Here is a 22,073-nt window from a genome sequence, read left to right as displayed (position 1 = left end):
AAAAAATTAAATTTAAAAAATCAAAATATTATATTTAAAGTTTTGAATCATAAATGCCTAAAAATGCTTTCTTTTTTTGTGTGCATTTCTTAGAAGATTATATAGCGGCACTCATCTTCCACCTCTGTACGGCATTTCCATAAAACAGCATAAAGCCGACGAATCGTGTTGTAATGGAGCTCGGTGGGTCATCCGAATTCCTCTTTCGTGCAAATGCCGGGTGAAGGTAAAGTTTCTTCCGCGTATGGAAGAATGCTCCTTCAACTCCTCCAAACCAACTGGGCGAGGAGCGAGGGGCGAGGACCCCATTAAAGCCTTTACATTCTTCAATGAAGGAAACCCCTGTTCCCTCTTTCCCACGGTGCACTTATTCCATGGATAATCGCAGAGCAATAAATCCAGGAGGAAGAACACAAGTGGCGGGATTCAGCTCTTTTGCATCGGATCTCTGTGAGTGTCACATCAATTCCTTGTATTTGATTATGTTTGACAGGAAAAATCTCATGTTTGGCTCGTTCTTGTGTCCTGATTGGTTTCGCATTTTAAAATGGTTTTTATATTGGAAGATATTTGCGTTCTGATCCGTTTTTGAAGTGTCGCCCAATTGATATGTTTGGATGATCGTTTTACTTGTTAAGATCTAAGAAAAGTCTCTGATCGTTTGTGAAAAGAGTTTTTTATTTGTATTGCGGAGGGTTTCACCTAAAATCTTTCTGGTAAAGGATTTGACAGGAGTTTATGATTATATTTTCCTTCAAAGTGGTTGGATTTTGATGCTCTGCAAATAGATTCAAGCTTGACTGATCTGTTGCGATGCTTAATCTGAATTTTTCTCAGTTTTTTACTTTGTTAAGTAATCTTGCTGGGTATTATCATATTATCATATTTCAACTAATGTTTTATTTCCTCTTTATTCTTCAAACTTGGAATGCTTGTTTTCTTTCTCTAACAGTCCGTTTATGAGTTGCTTATGAATACATTTTTTGAAATTTTCATTCAATTGACAGAAGCAAAAGCTCACAGAACAGAAGATATGGAGGTGAAGGTGAAAGAAGTTGTAGTATATGTCAGAAAATATCTCTTGTTTTCCCTCAAATCTGCTTACAAATTTACTTACAGACATCCATTTGTTGCAAGCTTTTCCTTTTCCTTGTTCCTCCTGTACAGTTGTTATCCTTCTCTATTTGCTTTCCTTGTTTCTTTCTTTCCTGTTCTTTTTTGCACTGCGCTCCTCCTCGGAATTCTCCTAAGTTATGGTGAACCAAATCTACCTGAGATAGAAGAAGATGACAATATCAATATGAATATTTCCTCCCTGAAAGTACAAAACTCTTCTGATGACTTCTTTGCCAAGAAAGATGAGAGCTTTACATTAGGGGACTTTGTTGATAATAGAGTTGGAACTGAGGAAAGGATTTCCAAAGATTCAGCTCATTATGTTGACGAAGAAAGAGGAATTGATTTCTTGGCCTCGGTCGAGGAACAGAATAAAATTATGGAGAATTTGGAATTTTTTATGAAAGAGCAATCGAAATCTAACCGGAGAACAAGTGAAGTTGCTGATAGTGTTTGTGAAGGAGTTGAAGGTCTTATGGTGAAGATCAAAAGGCCTCCATTGGATGACTGGCTTGATTCTTCTCTAGGCTCGCCTTGGCAACCTATTACTATACGTGATGCTAGCTCAGACTCTGAATCTGATCAGGCAGAGAGTTCATCTCCTGATGCTTCAATGACTGACATCCTTCCAATGCTTGATGAGCTTTCCCCACTTTTAGATTCAGAAACTCTTCATAATGATCCAAAATGTGCAGATAATTCTGATTCGGAGCTCTCCCTGCATCAAGAATCCGATGATGAAAGTGTGGAGAAGGAAGATGAATGCAAATCTGAAGGCAAGGATGAAGGCAACACGGTTGTTACATGGACTGCAGATGACCAGAAAAATGTTATGGATCTCGGTTCTTCTGATTTGGAAAGGAATCGAAGATTGGAGAGTTTGATTGCAAGGAGAAGAGCAAGGAAGAATCAAATTATAATATATGAGAAGGATTTGATTGACTTGCCCGGTAATGAAACTAAAATGGATGGATTATCCCTCTTCCATCGTCAGATTCCTCCTATTTTTGCTCCAAGGGGAAATCCTTTTGATCTTCTCCACGACTTGGATGAATCTGAAGTAATGCCACCTATTCCTGGTTCAGCTCCTTCGGTTCTGCTGCGCCGGCAAAATCCTTTTGATTTTCCATGTGGCAGTGAAGATATTAATAATGGCCTTGCAGGTGAGACTTCGTGCCAACCGGAGTTTGAATTGCCTTCCCAAAAGGGTTACCTTTTTAGAAGACATGAGAGCTTTGTTTCTCGTTCAGTATTTCCTCCTAGTAATCTTATACATGAGAAGTTTGGTTCTTCTAGATTGAATCCCTATGTTGCTGCAGAGAAGATGGATTCAGAAGGTAACGACCATATTGATTTCCATAATCAGCAAAGTGAAGAAACTGACACAAAGTCAAGTTTTGTTGATGCTTCAGACACGGTTTCTTCAGCAGTTGATGGGGAAGATCGGAAGGTTCCTACTGAACAAGAAACCCTGCTTCCACCTCATCATAGTAACCCTACTGTACAATATAGCCGGTTCTGTGGTGATGATTTAGTTGACTCTCAATCTGAGTTGGGTGGCGATGGTCATTCTGTTGATCCAAATGCTTCTGCAGGTATTGATGTTTCAGATATTGTTAAAAAAACCACTGAAGAAATACAATTTGTCCAGAATCATGAAGTAGTTGATGAGAAGCATGATGATTTGAACTTATTTTCTTCATTAGAAAGTACTGAGAAGAGACTTGTTGAAGTAGTAGAAACTCAGGAGCAGATTAACAGTGTTTCAAAGGGATCCATTGAGTTCTTGCAATCTTCTGATTTTTCTTCCAGTCACCTAATTTGTGAAACTGTGGGAGTTGATAATAATCAAGCTTCTGTACCCATCTATGATTCTAGTCCCTCAGGAAGCGGAAATTTTCTTGCCAGCATTTCTGTGTCAGATGAAATACTGGTTTCTACAGGTAAATCTCAATTCTCAATCTAATCTGATTCTCTCATATTACATGAAGTGAATGCAGGAGAGTTGTAGACAATGATGGAGCTTTGTTATATGCAGGTGGAGGAAATCTTCATTCTGTTTCTACGGTGGAGTCCCTTGTGCAAGAAGATGCTGCAAATGCATTTGAAGAAAGCATGGCTTTTGAAGTGATTGAATCCATGGTCTTTGAAGGAAGTGCAAAACAAAACTCAACATCTAACAATGGAGAAACTGTGGAATTTTCCACATATATGAATCTTTTGGATGAAAATATATCTGTATCAAAGGAAATTGATGAAGATTTTGCCGATCAAGCTGCATTGTTAAGGAGAGTTCCTTTCTCTAGTCCATCTTCAGTGGATGCTGCTAATGAGCCCAGACTTGCATTTTTTGGTTGTTCTCCTCCAATAGAAGGAGAGGAGAAGCTTCAATCAATGGATTTTGATAAGAAAACTTCTTTTGGAACTCACCTTGAGGAATTCCGGGTAAATAATTCAGAATTAGAGCCCATTCTTGAGGAGAATTCAGAAGATTTCAAATTTGAAGAAGAGCGTATGAGCTTGTTTCAGACCAATACAACATTGGCTTGTAGTGGATTGCAGAAACCTGATAGATCTGATGTTGATCTATCAAATGTTGGCCAAGAAGTTGTCTCTTTGCATTATCAATCGAAAGAAGCAGCTCAAGCTGAAGGCAATGAAGGTAAACCTTCCAAGAATCCCAGTCATGTTTCAGCTGATGATGATCTGTTCACTGGATTGGTCATGGGGGAATGTGTTGACAGCATGGATTTCTCAAATCAATTTAAGATGAAATCTGAGGCCGATTGTACATATAATGATGATAATAGTGATTCCCAAGACATCATTATGAGTGAATTACGGATCAATCAGAATGCCACCTCGAGGATTCTTAATGATTTTCGTTCAGAACACGGGGATTTGAATGTTGAATTTAAAGACTTACAAATCTTTGATGAGCATTTACTCACAGAGTTGGATGCAGTTGGTGACTTTAGGGTTGAAGAACTGAAATCTCAGGAATTTCTTAACGAGGAGTCACAGTCAGATAGCTGGTTTGTTTGCAGTGAAAAAGATTCTGAATTAAGATCTGCCAATGTTGTTGAAATGTCTGAAAACAAACCTATCTCTGCTAATTTGACCAGCCCAGATGAGATGGATTTAGTCTTGTTAAACCAAGAAGAACTAACAGATTCGGGATATTGGTCCTCAGCAATGGCACCTGTTGAAGAATTGACAGTCTACAATCCTAAGCTTAATGTTCTTAAATCCTATTCTCCTGAAGAACTTGATTCCATTTTCCAACAAGAACTCTCTAAAGAATCAGTAGTGGCTCCTTTTTCTGAGACAATTACTGAAAAATTAGTAACAGAGAGTTCTGTTGGGTTGAGAAGTTTTGATATGGAGGACCAAGAAATAGAAGCAGTAATTCAAGAAGAAGTGCTTTTAACTCTCGCCAGGCAAAATGCTGGTGACTTGAGTTCAGCTTTGATAAAGGATGGAAGAGACTTTGATATTTCCATCTCTCCCCATCTTGATTTGCAGCTTAATGGTGACCAGTCATCCTTGGATGGCTGCAAATCTGACTTAACTTTGGTTGACGCATGTGGATTTGATTCTGCTGAGACACAATTTTCTGAAATTAAGGCCGATCATGTTGAATCTGTCATTTCTTCTACTTCCAGCTTGATCTTGTATCCCTCGGTGATTTCCGAGGCTGAAACTTCACCAGAATTTGAAATTAAGGCTGATATATCCAGCAGAGGCTTTGAGATAGAGAATACCGATTCACAGTTACTAGTTCTTGAAGCCAAATCTGTTGAAGATATTTACTCAGCTTTCAAAAATGTTAATGAAACTGTTGTCAACGAGTCTACCTCTCCTCTGCTCAATCCCGAGCCCATGGCGAACCATCCAGTTGATACTATTGTGGAATCTATATCTCCTGAGGCAGAGAAAACTTCAGGTTTACTGGTTCTTGAAGCAAAATCCGCTGAAAATATAAATTCAGCTTTCAAGCAGGCTGCTGAAGAGAGTCTCACGAAATTCTCCTTTAGGAATCACCCTAATTTTGAAGTCATGGAACCGAGTTCAACTGGTTCTGAGAATTCGTCTGAGCTGTTTGTTCTTGAAGAAAGGTCTGCTAAAGACATACAATTAGCTTTCCAGCTAGTTACTGAAGAGGTTTCTTCTATGCTTACTTCTTCTCTAATTGATTCGGAGCTTAGTAAGACTAATCAAGATCATGAGGTAGTGGAAGAATTACTGCTTCTTGAAGGAAAGTCTTCTGAGGATACTGATTCTGCTTTTGAACAAACTAATGTGGATCTTGATAAGCTGACTTCTCAAGCTTATCCCGCGTCATTGGTGAATCTGATTGACAGTGAGGTTGTAAATTTGAAGTCTTTGAAGTCTCCTGAGACTCAGATTGATCAAGAACTATTGGTTCTTGATGCAAAATTTGTTGAGGATATTGATTCTGGTTTCAAACCATCTTCTGAAGGAGGTCTTCTGAGATCCAAAGATGGATCTGCTGAAGAAACAAGCTCGACTTTGAAGCACGTTACTGAAGGATTGTTTGATAAGTTTTCTTCTTCAGACTATCCTGATGCTGCGGGAACTTCTGAGGTTCCCCATGTGATTTCTCATGGAGCAGAGAATGATTCCGACATTTTATCTCTTGAAACAAAATCTTCACAAAATCTGAGCTCAGTTTGTGAACATGAAATTGAAGCAGATCCTGTTCAGCAAAGTCTGCCTGAGTTTGAGAATTTTCAACCGGATCATGATGCTGTCATAGAGAGACCTCTCAACGCAGTTGATAGACTAGAATTGTTCTCTCTCGAATCAAAATCTTTCGATTCGGAAGGGGAGAGCTTTCTTGCTGCTGATAAGCATTTAGAGCTTAAAGTACTTGAAGAAAAATCTACTGGCAACATACAATCACCATTCTCAGTTGCCTATGCAGGAGTTCATGGGAGTTCCCCTTCTCTTCCAGTTGATATGGAGCCAAGGGAGATTCATCCAAGCCACGAAGTAGAGGATAATGTGTGTTCCGAGGCAGAGAAGAATTCAGAGATGTTAGTTATCGAAGCAAAAGCTCTGGAAGATGTACAGATTGAACAAAGTATAATAGTTCCTGAAGCAATATCTGTTGAGCTCACCGATCCATCTTCGAAGACAGTGAATCAAGAAGGTAGCAAAGGATCTACTTTTTTAACTGAACCTCTCTCACAGAAGACTAAGTCGGATGATGTTTCGGAGCAGTTAGTTCAAGAAGAAAAATCTGAGAAAGATGTTGATTCCACTTTTTCAGAAGTGGCTTTTAATGAAGCAATTACTGGGGAAAAAGGTTCCAGTGAGGATCAAATTAATAGAAGAACAGAGGGAGAGGAGGCAAGCTCTGAAGATCCTAGTTCTAGTGCTCCACTATCAGTGAAGATTGAGAAGAAGAAATTTGAAAAGTCTGATCCAAGTTCAAGCTCAAGCTCTAGCTCTAGCTCAAGTGAATCTTACTGATGGGAAAATCAAATATTTGATTCAAAATAGTTTGGGTTTGTTAATTATATTTGTAAGTTTTTGTTAATTAAATTTGTGTGTTTTCTTGCTTTTTTTTTGCTGGCTTGCAAATTTTGTGTGTTAGTGTTGGGGGTTTTTTTGGGTGTTTTTTTTTACATTTTTTGTGTGGCTCGAATCTCAATTTCTTATGTTTTGAAGATTGAGATATGTTTTATTGTGGGAATGATACAAGTGTATCTTTTTTCTTGTCACTCCTTACTCTTTAAATCTTTGTGAAAGTTTGAAATTTGTAATTATTCCGTTTGAAATTGTAACTCACTTTGTGATTGTAAGTTGTTAAAGCGTTTGAAATTGTGTTTCATTTGCTGCTTTCCTCTTGTTGCCTCTTCTTCTATAAAATATCTATGTCATCACCCTTTTATTACACTCTAAACTGATGTGGCATTGGATGTTTGTCATATGAACAAAAATTAATCACAAGTGCTCAATCTAAAAAGAATTACAGCTAATCAAGGAGTTCTAACAATCAAGAGTAAGATGAAGATCATTATAAAATTTATTTTTAGGTTATATTTTATGAATTTCATGTGAAAGTTTATGTTCTTTGATACGCCATCAACAAATTTCCGACATCCAACATGAATCTCAAGGCATGACAGATTTTGAGACAATTTTTTGAGCAAGAAATATTCAAACTTATAACCAAACTGGCCGTCTCGACGAGGCCAACCCAACGATATTAAAATTGATCCAATCTAAGTTAAACCAAGCTCAGATCAAGTCATTAAATCACTCTTGGAAGTTTTTTAGAAATATTTGAAAAGTCAGAGGGACACCAAATGTGGTGAGCTAGCTCAAGGTCAAATCGAGTGTCACAACAAGTCAAATTAAACAAACCAAGATCACCAATTTCGATATCGTTAAGGCTCCCAAATGTTCATCAAATGTCGTCTGATTGAGGGAACCTCTCCGGATAATTCGATCAGAGTGGTTCATATTTTTTCATTAATCACAACAGAGACTCTATAAATATAGCCCCACCCCTCATGAGAGAGGGAGTTGACGTCTGAGGAAGAGCTTGAAACTTTGAGAAGGAGCCGAAGTGCAGCATCTCTCTTGCCACCATCTACCGCCGTCGACCCCCACTTGTCGGCCATCAGTCACAATCAATCGCCGCTCATTTCTTATGACAAGTTTCTCCGTGTATTGACATTGTAACTCGGGAGACTTGTAACCATTTCTCGCCTATGGGACAAGGGTTGTACTTGTAGCCTTCAGTTTATAGTAAATATATTCAACTGAGCCAAATCTCATGGTTTTTTCCCTTTACGAGTTTTCCACGCAAAAAAAATTGGTGTTACTACTGGTTGTTTTATTCTTCTGAGTGTGTGCTAGATTTTCGTGCAACATTAAGATGATAATTTATTACTCTATCGCAAGAATCTTCTAGCACACATCAATTTGACATCAGTTCGACATTGTCTTCAACTCTGAGACGCTGAGCCCCAACATCATTTTCTAATGATGTACATCATCTAACTTATGAAGAAACCTCCTTTTGCATCTTAAAGAACATCTCTGGAGCATCTTTCGATGTGGAAGAGAAACCTTCACTGGAGTCTCAAAAGGTCATTCCGTTCACGTCAATGTCCCATGCACGATTGTAGTGTGGTTGTCTTCTCGCATCTATTCAAACTCAAAGTTTTTCACAACTTCTTCCGGGCTGGGGGCAACCTTCACCGTGGTCTTGAAAGGCCATTCACGTTAACGTGCTAGGCACAATTGTGATAGAGTATTCATCCCACATTTCATTCAGACAACAAGACATTGAAAATCACTCCTAGTTTAGGGGCAATCTTCATCGTAAATATTACTTCATCAGCATCCTTTCACCGTAATGAACTTTCTCTTCAACCAGATCATTACGATCACTTTAAGGCTCGATACATGGGTTGCTTAACAAGTTCATGTGGAAAACGCTTCTCGTTGGGGGACAAAAGATTCAAAAGCACCAACTAACAAGTTGTCAAATAATATTCTTGAGTATGATTGTAACTATTTTTCTAAGAAAACATATGGTCCATTGCGACCTACGCCCTAGTCTCGAAAAACGTAGAGCATCTATGACACCTCATTCTGGGCTTAATCGATCATAGAGGGACTCGATTCAACTTCTTCCAACGCAGGCTACAATCGTCAAGCAATAGCTTCGATTAACAACATCAGATAGGTCAAAAATTCTTGGTGGATTTCTTTCTTTCGACCTCTTCCATAACATATTATGGTCATAAAACAGAAGCTTCGACTAACAACCTTAGATAAGTCAACCATTTTCAGCAAATTTCATAAAACTTTTTTTACTCCAGGTTAACGTCGTCTAAAGTCTTCAGCTAAACAATTTAAGACGAGTCTTACATCTTTAATGAATTCTCTTTTCAAATATGTTCCAACATATGCTACAACGTCAAATAAACATGCTTTGACTAATGACCTGGGAAAATTTGAAGATTCGCAGTGGTAAACAAGGTTCCTAACCATGCCCTCGAACTCGAGCCCAAGAGATAAGACTCGATAGGAAGATACGATACTCCGGTAAGTCAAGCCCAAGAGGTAAGTCTCGATGGGAAGCTACCACACCCTTCAAATTTGAACCAAAGAGGTAAGGCTCAATAGAAAAATACGATACTCATGGAAATCGAGTCGAGGAGGGAAGACTCAATAGAAAGCCACCATGCCCCTAGAAGGCAAACCCACCCAAGAGACAAGTCTCGATGGGAAACTAGTAGTGGAGAGGGTCCTCTCTAGAAAAACTTCACGAGAGCAAATGGTGGAAAAGTTCTCCACTCAATGACCTTAGAAGACACAGATACATCAAAAACCTCAGAATCCTACAGGCCTTAGAAGACATAGGTACATCAAAGACCTAAAAAAGCTACAAGCCTCTGGAGACACATATACATCAAAAATCTCAGAAAGCTACAAGCCTCATGAAGCACAGGTACATCAAAGACCTTAAAAGTTTACAAGCCTCAGGAGGCACATGCACGCCAAAGACCTTAGAAGGCTATAAGCCTCAAAGGGTTGATATGCACTTAGGGGTGTAAACGAGTCGAACACGAGCGAGCCATGCTCAGCTCGTGTTTAGGGTTCGTGTTAGGCTCGTTTATATTTCGAGCTCAAAAAGTGTGTTTGTGTTCGGCTTGTTTGCTTAACGAGTCGATCATGAGCTGTTCACGAACAAAGAGTCCTTTTAACAACCCTAATCATATAACCATAAGACAATAAGAATTTGAGCAAAATTTAAAAATTATTATTTATATTAAAACATCATTTGAATCTAATTTAATAATTTTTATTCTATTTTCTTAATCAATATTTTAATTGATTATAAATCTTTGTAGCCTTCTAGTCAATTAGATTTTTTTAAAATACTACTTATATATATATATATATATATAAAAACTTGATGAGTAGCATTTCGAGCCAAAACGAACAAACACATCTTATTTTGTGTTCGGCTTGTTAACTTATCAAACGCAATTAACGAGCCGAACATGAGCTTCTTAACGAGTCGAACACGAGTTGTTCGCGAACAACGAGCCGTTTTGACAGCCCTATATGCACCAGGTGCTGCAAACCACGAGCGGCTCATACAAGTGTACGCGACATATTAGTATTGGGATTAGAGTTTGGTTGTTGATTCCTTTAAGAACGAGATGAACTCAACTAGGAAAAGTTATAGCTTACAATTGTTAGTCCTAGCCTGAAAGGTTGAATAGTCCAAGGCAACGTCGCTCTGTAATCAAATTGCACGAATTCAAAGAAGATGTTTTTGCTCCAATGCCTTCGTGTAGATAACTTAATTGTTCCTTATAGATTACTCCCAAAAATCTATAGTTGCAATTAATTTTAAAAAATTAACTGGCCAAGTTAAAAGTCAACAAGCTCCTAAGCTATTTCAAAACTATTTAAAAACTCACAAAAGAAGCACCTCAAATTGCCACACCTTTACGCCTACACTTCCACAACAAAGGAGAACATAAAACCTACTCACTAAGCATGCAAACTTTCATCAACATTGTATTAAAAGTATAAATCATACACAATAGTCTCACAATTGTCTCTTAAAGAAAAAAGTAAAAAACTCAATATACTTATCTCTTTAAGATCTAGAAAATGTAAAAAAATTACAAGCACGCTCACAATCCCACAATCTCACAATCTCTCTAAGATATTTCTTTTAAACTCCTAATTGCTCTTCTACTATCTTCTCCCTCCAAGTTCTTCCTTTTAAATGACAAAAAAATAAGAAAAATCTTCTAAACAATTATCTTCCCACTTTTTATATTTCCTCCATTGAACTCAACTTTTGAACTGCTCAAATCTGTCATTGTTCAATTATGGCGCTTAGGCGCCCTGTGGTTCGCGCCTAGGCACCAGTCACTTTAATATTTTGATTGGAGAACTGACCTCATGGTGCCACTATCATGGCGCCTAGGTGTCAATGTGTAGCGCCTAGGCACTGCATAAGCAAAGCCTACTTTTTGTGTTCTTGAGAAATTGAACAATACTTGTCCTGTTTGGGCGCCTGAGCATCGTTGAACTGACGTCACCTTTCCAGACTCTATGTGAATCCGTTGTCTTTGAATAAGGACTTGTGCCTAGGCGCTAGAACACACTTTTCTAATCAATTAGAATGATTGTGGATGCTGCCTAGGGTGGTTTTCCATGGTTTGATAAATCAGGTTAGGTTGAAATCAGATGAGGTATAGGTTGAGTCTTGAGTTTGAGCTTAAGTTAGTTTAGATTCATTTAGTTTTAAATTCAAGTGTTTTTAAATTATTTTATTAATGTTTGAATTAAGCTTTTATTTTGTTAATGTTATGCTTGCTTAGCTTTTGGTTTAGGTTGGTTTAAGTTTAGAATTGTTTAAGCCAACATGAATTTGTGTTTAAAGTTGAGTTTAATGTGCACTGATTATTAGATGACTTTATGTGTGAGTTCGATTAGTTTAAGTTTGTTTAGTGATAGCCTTATGTTTAGGTTTAGTTTATGTTTTTAGATTATTTTAGATCAAGGTTTAGCTTTTGTCATTGTATTGTGTTTTGGTTTAGTTTAATTTAGTTTGGATTTTATGTTTAGTTTGATTTCATTGCATAAACTTAGATTAAGTTTGACTTCAAGTAGTGTAAAATTTGGGTTACGTGTTATATTTTAATTTTACTTATTTTTGTTAAACAATTTATTTAAGTTGATTTGGAGCATGATTTAAGTAGGAATTTGCTTTATGGTTTGTTTAGGTTTTATTAATCCTTATTTTAAGTTTTGTTTTATAGATTTCATTAAAATTAGATTAGGTTTTGATTTATGTTACTTTAGAAATTATCTTAGCTTCAAGATTTTTATTTTTTAACTTAAGAATTGAGTTATTTTAATTTCTTTGGATAACGAGTTAGTTTTAATTTTGATTTAAGCTTTTAATTTCAAAGCTAACCCAATTTCATTTTGATTAATCACTTCTTTTATTTTGATTTGAGTTTAAACCCAACCATGGTTTGAGATGACCTCCAAGCACGTTTGAGCTCATCTTGAACCAAATGAGTGAGTTAAGAGAACATATTAGGCTTGCTTAGGAGGGTCTCACAATGTCTCTTTAAGTTGGTTAAGTTAGAAAGTTAACTTAGCCAACCTAGTTCATAGGGCGAGCCAAGAGGTTTAAGGACACCTAAGGCATGAGGTTAGGTCCATAGGCTCAATGGGTTCAATATAGGTACATCAAGAATCTAAATGACACTCAACCCTTATTTTTCAATAAACTAATCAATGATCAACTCAAGATCTAAAAGTTATATGTTAGGACCAAGTCAAAATCATTTCGAGCTGAGAGTGGTAAAGTTTTGAATTTAATTCTAATTCGAGTTCAACCATCAACTTGTCCTTTAGCATTGCCCAAAATAATTCCTAGTGCTAGATCCTAAGCTCGAAGGATGAGTTGGGAATAGAGATGCAAACATCATAAAAAATAAGTTCAACATATATAGAAGCAGTCTCCAAGATTCGTTCTAGTTAAATATATGTTCATTTTGATAATTAATATCTCCATTCACACAAACATGCACTGTTGTAATTCATAATAGTGTTTGTTATGGAAAAAAAATTGACGCGCAAATGAATTCAAAATGTTTTAAACATTAGTTGTTTAAAATCTTCTTTTGTAACATTTTGTCAACATATTTCAATAATCTTTATAATTCTTATGCATTCAATATCATTTAAAAGCTTAAATTAAAACAAATCTTATCCAAAGCTTTATTGTGAGAGCTTTTCAAAGTTAAAATATAAATTTCTAAGTAATTAAAGATTAAGGGTGTCAGCTTGTGCATTTCAGGATAAGCTGATTATCCTGAAATGTGGTCCCGCAGCCTGCATTTAGTGTAAAAACTCAAACGCGATTTCAGATAAGATAGTGAAACGCGTGACCCAAACGGTCTACCCGCACTTATAAGCTGCGCCTCTAAATTACACGAAATTGCGCATTTAAAGTCCCAAATGTAGCTTTAATTACACAACTGACCTTAAAACAAATCTTATCCAAAGCTTTACTGTGAGAGCTTTTCAAAGTAAAAATATAAATTTCTAAGTAATTAAAGATTAATGGTGTGTTTGGGGTAGCTTGTGCATTTCAGGATAAACTGCTTATCCTGAATTGTGGCCCCGCGGTCTGCGTTTATTGTAAAAACTCAAACGCAATTTCAGATAAGATAGTGAAACGCGTGAACAAAACGGCCTACTCGCACTTATAAGCTGCCTCAAACGGGCCTCTAAATTACACGAAATTGCGCATTTCAAGTCCCAAATGTAGCTTTAATTACACAACTGACCTCTAAATTACAAGGAATTGCGCATTTTAATTACAAGGAGAGAGCAAGAGAGAGATTAAAGCCAAAGCTAATCTTGTTAGCTAAGCAAACTTTGTACTATAATAATTAAATATGAACATGTTGAATGGTACAAATTATTTCTTTATCTAGAAACTTTAATGAGGTTCATTAATATAATTAAACTCCTAATAATTAAAAGAGGGTGGGACCACCGCGACGATTAATATGTAATATCCCTAAAGGCATTTGGGGTAGGTATTCAATTGATTCGGGTCACGCATGACGTCGCTGTTACGTAACTTGCCTCAGTTGTTCTCTCAATAATGTGTGCATCCGTACAATCTGATTTGTGGCATTGTTATCTCATTGAATAACTACCTTTTTAATCAAATATATATTATATATATATATATAGAGTTAAAATGTTGATCGCCCATCAACCCTATAGTTTGATAGATGGGCGAACCCCCATCTAGAAATATGTGCAATTTGATCCTACACAGGGATTGAACCCCCGATCCGAGGGACTTATACAAAAGACGTCAACTAGTGAGTTATGTTAAGGCACTTGGTGAATTAAATTATATATATTATTTAGAGTTAAAAAGAGTCGAACTAGAACAAACAAATCTGTTCGTGCTTGACTTATTTAAATATCAAGCGCAAAAGAATTGTTAGTGTTCGACTCATTTGCTTATTGAACGAATTGAACACGAGTTGAACACACTATAAGAGTATATAGAATTAATGTCTGATATTTGGGTCAGACATTTCCAAAGCAACTATTAATGTTGGATTTGTAGCTACTAAATGACGAAAAATAATTTATTATATTTGCGTTGGAATTAGCGTCTAATTTGCAGGGGATAATTAGTGTTCCAAAAATGAAGAAACTTCTTTTGGATTTGCTGCGAATTTTGTGTCAACTTTTCGTTGAAAAAAAGGTCGCAAATACTTTCTTGTTTGCGTCGAACTAAACCAACGCAAGTTCAACAGAAATAACCTAATTTACTTATCTTGCGCACCTAAATTTCATTTTTTCTTTCTCCGCTCGTCTTCCCCTCCGCTCTGCCCGAAAGCCTCATGCGAGATTCCTCTTCTCCCCTTCACTCTCCCTCACAGGTTCGCTGAAAATCCGTCGCCTTCACGAATAAACGTTCTCAATAAAGTTGCCATTAGAGCTAGCTGGGAAGGTACATATGGCTTACATAGACCACCAAAACTCCTGTAGTTCTCATTCTTTCGCTCCGCTCCAACCAGAATATATTGAGTAAGGTATGTATCATACTTTAACTATGTTTATAACTAATTTAGGTTAAGTAATTTAGGGATTGGGTTTAAATTTAAATTCCTTTTTTTTTTCGTTATGAATGTTCTTACCATACATTTACGAGAGAATGTGCCTAGGTGTATGTTTTTTGTTGATGTTATCATTCTTGTGGGTAATACTAGGAGTTTAGAAAAAACTTAAATTATGAAGGTCAACCGTAAAGTTTGAAGGCTTTTGTTTGAGTAGATTTAAAAATAAATACATTAAATGCAATTTTAGTAGCAGTGGATCTAGTGACGGGGTTATAGCAATAGATGGAAATGAACACTTTAGATATGTCGTGTCCAATGTTGAAAATGATGGTGATATAGATGGGATGTTATTAGTAAAATTCAAGTTGGATGATTGAAGTGAAGGAACGCATAAAACCTATTGTGTGATTGAAAAGTACCACTTAGACTTGAACATAAATTCGATAAGACGGCGGTGAGGCCTGCAATGCTTTATGGTGCATAATGTTAGCTTATAAAAGAAGTATAAAAGTAAGTTAATTTACACTTATATTAAGGTGGAAGAGTGGCTTTATACTTAGACGTAAAATTTGAAACAAATATATCCGTGAAATAGTTAAAGTAGTTCCAATGGCGTACAAGATTAGAGTGCATCACCTTAGATGATTTGGTCACATCAAATGTTGACTAGCTGATGACCCAACTAATAGAGTAGATGTTTTAGATTTGACTTATTTTAAGAAAGATAAAAGTAATCCTAAAAATACTTGTGTATGTTGCATGAAAATGATCTTAATATAGTAGAATAATGAAAGTACGCCACTCAATAGGACACAATGGAGAATAAAGGATTCATTTAGCCAACCCCACTTAAATTTTCATAAACCTAACTTAAAATTTCATATTTATGTCGCCTAAGTCTTTCATTTTTATTTTCCGTAGTAGTTGTACTAATATGTAAAACTACATATAAACTACAGATAGATATTCGTAATTTGAGAGCTTGGATGTATAACATATTATATCCAAGATGAATGAAAAGGACTCACAGATGAGTCTCACAGATGAGTTCTTGAATGACATCAAGGAATTTGTGCTAGTGGCATCACAGTTGCCCATCTATCGTTCTGAGGGTAAATTTTGGTGTCCTTGTGTGAAGCACAAAAATCAAACACTTTTGCCACCTGAAGAAGTTAAGTTTGATCTTTACCGTAAGGGATTCAAACCTAATTTGTGAGCAAGAACCTAAAGTTCAGTTCGATTAAGGAGGTGCCTTGATAAGTTATGCTCCCTACAGAGGAATTTGATCCTGACAAACATGAAGAAATAGTTCACGATGCTCAGAGAGCACAATTTATTGGGAGTGTTCAACACAAACTTGAAACGTCGAATAATAAATCACAACAATTCTATGACTTATTTAAAACTTCACAACAACCTTTATGGGATGACAGCATTGCACATACAAAGTTATCTGTGAAACTGAGAATATTGATGATCAAATCTGATTTTAACATGCACAAAAAAACATTCAATTAAGTAACAACTTTATTGAAAGAAATTAACATTGCATGAAATTTAGTGTTGGATGACTTGTACAAAATGAAAAAGTTGGTATCAAAGTGTGGGTTACAATGTTAGAAGATTGATTGCTGTGTTAATGGATGCATGATACATTATAAGACCGATGCAGTCGGGATGACTTGCCGATTTTGTGGTGATAATAGATTCAAGCAAATAGAGAGAAATAATAACAATTAGAAAAATACTCCATACAAGCGTCTCTTTTATGTTTCGCTCGTACTCCAGCTTTAGAGATTGTTCGCTTCCATGCGTACAGCCCCACACATGATTTGACACTGTACTGGATCTGTTGATGCAAACTTAATGAGTCATCTGTTACATGTAGATGTATGGAGACATTATGATCGTACTTATATGGATTTTGCAGCTGAAGTATACAATGTTAGACTTGGGTTATATGCAGGTGGTTTCACCCCGTACAATCACGTTGAAACCTCGTACTCATGCTGACCAGTAATCATTACATCATACAATTTGCAAAAACCGACACAAATCTGAAGCTAAAAAGACGCAAAAACTCATCCAAATTATTTGTGTCGAAATATTTTGACGTAAATTAGACTGAAATAAAATTACCGACCACCCAATTTAATGTTGGAAAAATCAGGGCGAAAATCAGACGCAAATCCGACGCTAACCTTTAAATATCGTCAAATATGTGTCTGATTTGCGTCTGATCTATCCAATACAAAATATGCTTAATTCCTGTAGTGACACGAATTGTTCGCGTGCAATGAGCTATTTTGACAGCCCTAGTGCATACACCTCACAAATCTTATATATTTACTCTTTTATACCTAAAGTTTTATATATACATGCATACCGCTTGGAGCTTTGACACATCAAAAACATCATTCTTACTAATTTGTTAAAAGTATAATACATATCTTCATACATAGATCCAAAAACCAAAGTGTTATAAAAATAAATATTAAAATTTAGAGTATTTACATACCAAAATCTCAATTCACATGTATTTATTTGCATTTCTAACACCAAAATTTTGATCTTAATATTTCGATCACCCAAATCTTTCATGTCAAATTAAAAATATCACAATTTTAACATTTAAAATTAGTTAAATATATCTTTTCATGCACAATTAAAGTAAAGTCTAGGTGTTAGATATGTAAATTCATAAAAATTGATCGGTTGCATTTTATGTAAATCCTCCTTAAATTTTATGTGCAAAAAAGATATGCAAATATATAAGAATTGTGTGGTGTTACGGTAAATTTCAACTTGCAAATTACATCCAAAGCTGGAAGTGTACAACTATGCAATCACCTGTGGTCCATTTGATTAGATGGATAATTACATGCTGTTATGGTGACTCCCAATTATGTGAATTAAGACAAAACCACAGTTTATAAAGAGGTTTAAATAGCTAAAGGAGAGAACGGTCATTTAGCTATGACTAGTGTTTAACAGGTCATCTTGTATAAGAATATTGTCTATATATATTTAATGATGTATATGAGTTGAGAGGGTTAAGAGGGAGAGAAATTCTGAGAGCAAGGAGAGGAACCAATAAAGCTTGTATCGATATCAAGATTGATAGAGAGCTTGAGCAGATTGGTTCGTCTTTGAAGTTGTGCGGTGTAATCTTCAAGATTGTCTAAGTGAATTGTTTCTTGATTCCCTCCCGTAGATGTAGGTCTTATGGACCGAACCACGTAAGTTCTTGGTGTTCTTGTTTGCATTTTTCTTTGGGTTTTCTTTTTTTCATTTTTTTTTCATTTTGCTGTCTCACGGTTCTCATGGTAGCATATTATGCTACAATGGACGTCGTCTGTGTAAATTCTAGCCATGAAAAAGGGATCTGCTAAGTTTGACATCGAGAAATTCACCTGAAAGAATGATTTCGACATATGGAGAGTCAAGATGAGAGCCCTGTTGGTGCAACAAGGAGTCGCGAAAGCATTGCAGGGCTTGGGGCATTGTAGGCCGAGATGCCCGAGAGAGAAAAGAACAGCATCTTGGATAGAGCACATAGTGTGATAATCTTGAGCTTAGATGACAAAGCTCTAAGGGAAGTGTCGAGAGAGACGACGACTCAGGCGCTCTGGGCTAAACTCGAACTGCTCTATATGACGAAATCCTTGGTCAATAGTTTCTTCTTGAAGCAATGTCTGTACTCTTTCAAGATGCACGAAGATAAATTTGTCTCAGAGCAGATTGATGAGTTTAACAAGATCATAGATGATCCTGAAAATATTGACGTCAAGATGGATAACGAGGATAATGCACTGTTATTGTTAAACTCTATTCTCAAGAGTTATGAGCACTTCAAAGATGCAATGCTCTATGAAAGGGTGCAAACAATTTCACTAGAAGAGCATCAATCGCTGATTAGAGCCAGAGAACTTTAAAAGAAACTTGACATGAATGAGGAAATCAGCGGAGATGGTCTGATCGTTAGAGAAAGTCCAGATAATAAAGATTTAAGAAACGGTCTGAACAGATCAAGATCGAGACAAGGAAAGAAGAGCAAAAATCAGTTATCATAGGGACATTTCAAATGTTACCATTGTCACAAGGAAGTTCACTTCAAGAAGAAATATCCTAACATGAAGAAAAAATATCAAAAAAAGCCAAAAGAATCAGGAGAAACAAGTGTAGCCTCTGATGACTACGATTAAGTTGATGTTTTGATAATTACTGAGTCTGAATCAAGCAATAAGTGGATTATTTCTGAGAGCAAGGTGAAAGGGTTAAGGGAGAGAAAAATTCTGAGAGCAAGGTGAAGAACCAAAAAAGCTTATATTGAGATCAAGATCGATAGAGAGCTAGAGGAGATTGGTTCATCTCTGAAGTTGTAAGTTTAATCTTCAAGATTGTCTTATCTGAAGTTGTGGGTGTAATCTTCAAGATTGTCTTAGTGAATTATTTCTTGATTCCCTCGAGTGGATGTAGGTCTTATGGACAAAACCACGTCAGTTATCGGTGTTCTTGTTTGCATTTTCTTTGCGATTTTCTTTTTCCCCGTTTCGATGTCATGCGGTTCTCTTGGCGGTAGATTCTACTACTCATACATACCACCCAATTCCTATGATTCACAGATCGAACACCCAAATTCTATTTTTTATATTTACACCACCCAAATCTCTCATATCATCTGAAGTTGTAAGTTTAATCTTCAAGATTGTCTTAGTGAATTGTTTCCTGATTCCCTCGAGTGAACGTAGGTCTTATGGACCGAACCACGTCAGTTATCAATGTTCTTATTTACATTTTCTTTATGGTTTTCTTTTTCCCAATTCGATGTCCTGTCGTTCTCTTGGCAGCAGATTCTACCACACATACATACCACCCAATTCCTATGATTCACAAATCGAACACCCAAATTCTATTTTTTTTATATTTACACCACCCAAATCTCTCATATCACATCAAAAACACTACAATTTCAACTATAAAATAAAGGGTGGGTATATATGTAAAAATTAAATTCGATCGTATAATACGAATTGAAGGATATTTATGTAAATCTTGCTCGAAAAAAATACAAAACAGATCACAACAATTAATATCATTCCGCTCTCACAATCAAACCCAAACATTCGCACGAAAATTTACGCACGCAATCCTCACCATATAATTCCTCCATTAATACACGTCCCCTAACATTTTCTTTTTTAAAATAAAAACAATTGAAAAGCCTCACAAAACCAGGCCTCTATAAAACCAGCTCCCTTCCTGGTTTTCTACTTCCTGCACGCAAACACCATATTGAAGCCCCGAAATCTCAGTGTAAACACCACCTCCAACCCTTTCTCTTTCTATCTCTATCTCCCTACTCCTCCCATTCCACCTTCCAAGCTTTCTCTCTCTCTCTCTCTCTCTCTCTCTCTCTCTCTCTAGTTTATTCTTCATAAGCTGAGCCAAGTTGAGCAGAAAACAGTTGGTTATTGCAGCTGTGGCATCATCAAGATTCACATTTATGTTGCCCTAATGAGAATCATGATGATGCTGCAACAGCAGTTATCAGCTATACCAGATTATGTACAGTTTACTTATGACCACACCAAGGTTAGTTCCTACATATTGCTTTTACTTCACTCAAAACCTCTGTGCTGTTAATTTGTTGATTAAGCAAACTTAATCATGATACTAATTTAATCTAAATTCTTAGATTTCTGCTGAATATGAATCAATAATGAAGGAACAGTGATTTTGATTTCAGAAACTTGTGGATTTTGGGGTTCTGTTTGTAATTAGGGTTTTTGGATGGATTATGCCATTCAAGATGAGTTTTTTTTTTTGGTCTGAAGTCAATTTGTAATGTGTTAAATTATATAAATGGCCAAATTGATTTGTTTTGTAATAATATTATTTTCAGTGTAAAATATTAATTTCATTTAGTGGGGTTATTGTTTGTCATGTATGTATATCCAAGCATTTCATTGTATTGATTTTGGAAGATTTACATACCAAATTAATTCCTATGTATTTACATATCTACCACCCTAAACTTCAATTTTTATGTACATGCCACCTTACATGATGCATAAAATGGTGTATTTCACATTATTAGAAGTTAAAATGTTGGTATGTTTATGTGATATAAATGGTTTTGGGGGCATAAATGTAAGAAAGTAAAGTTTAGGTGGTATGTATGTAAATACATAGTAATTTGGTGATATGTATGTAAACCCCAATTAAATTTTATATTGTTCTTTATATGTTTGAGGATTTATATTTTTTTCCCACCCCCCAATTCCTCAATAAATCTTTTTTTTCCCCCTAATACTTAAGAAATAAAATAAAATATTAATAAATTATTTAATTTAGGGCAAGGGCAGCTTATTTGGTGCGGTGGCATTTTGAAAACAATATTTAACTTAATAATTGAATGAAGTTTTGGTGGTATAAATGTAAAAACTAAATATTAGATGTTAGGCATGTTAACACACCGCACCTATCTAGGTTAGGTACGGTGGGAGCTTATTGACAACGGTCTGGCTTTTTCAAAAAAAATAAAAATTTGTAATAGCCACCGCACCTAACTTATCAGCAGATTATTCAATAAGCTACAGTTGCCCCAAAGAGACCATTAATTGAATGAAGTTTCGGTGGTATAAATGTAAAAACTAAATATTAGATGTTAGGCATGTTAATTCATAGGAATTAGATGATATCTCAGGTATGTAAATGCTACTATTTTATTTAATACATAAAAAAGTCAACTATGCATTGCAAATTTTTAAGGCATGAAGAGCTAATTTAATTACAATTATAACAAACTAATTAAGTAATTAATGTATTAAAATTAATTATTATTTTGTACAAATCTCGATGAATGTGATGGCATGATGGTGGGCCCACAAACATAGGGTATCTTGCAACAAGTTGGTCGGCCGGTCCTTTAAAGTGGACCAGCCCCCACATCACATGAGTCCTAGGGTACAACAATTATTCCTCACTGCACTACGTGGGCACATGCTCGAGCACATAAATGGCCACACATTTATTACTTCTGCACCAGATTCATTTTTATAGTAAGATATTATGATATAATTCGTACAACATGAAATCATATAATTTTTTTTCTAAAGTTATTAGAATATTTATAACTCTAAGATATTTAAATAAAGTTAGAGAATGATTTGATCTATGACTAGTCGTTTAACAAACAAATTAAATTTCTTATAATTTTGGTCATTTCTCCTATGTTTTTTAATATTTTACTTTTACTATATATATATATAT

At 35.9% G+C, this 22,073-nt stretch overlaps 1 protein-coding gene and 1 long non-coding RNA gene across 2 annotated transcripts; both read left to right on the top strand.

Moving 5' to 3' along the window:
• The first annotated feature begins 358 nt into the window (after positions 1-358).
• On the top strand, positions 359-6,896 carry LOC110023218. Its single transcript, XM_020722527.1, has 3 exons — positions 359-450; positions 1,008-3,059; positions 3,155-6,896. The coding sequence occupies exons 2-3, from the start codon at positions 1,034-1,036 to the stop codon at positions 6,613-6,615; spliced, it is 5,487 nt and encodes a 1,828-aa protein (XP_020578186.1). The 5' UTR covers positions 359-450; positions 1,008-1,033; the 3' UTR covers positions 6,616-6,896.
• A 13,126-nt stretch (positions 6,897-20,022) lies between these two features.
• LOC110017833 lies at positions 20,023-20,744 on the top strand. Its single transcript, XR_002293291.1, has 2 exons — positions 20,023-20,393; positions 20,497-20,744. It is a non-coding gene; the product is annotated as an uncharacterized LOC110017833 (long non-coding RNA).
• The last annotated feature ends 1,329 nt before the right edge of the window (positions 20,745-22,073 follow it).

Source organism: Phalaenopsis equestris, unplaced genomic scaffold (genome assembly GCF_001263595.1).
Source record: "Phalaenopsis equestris unplaced genomic scaffold, ASM126359v1 Scaffold000002, whole genome shotgun sequence".
Lineage (NCBI taxonomy): Eukaryota > Viridiplantae > Streptophyta > Magnoliopsida > Asparagales > Orchidaceae > Phalaenopsis > Phalaenopsis equestris.
The sequence above is the reverse complement of the archived record's forward strand: the minus strand, read 5'-3'. Positions and strand labels throughout refer to the sequence as shown.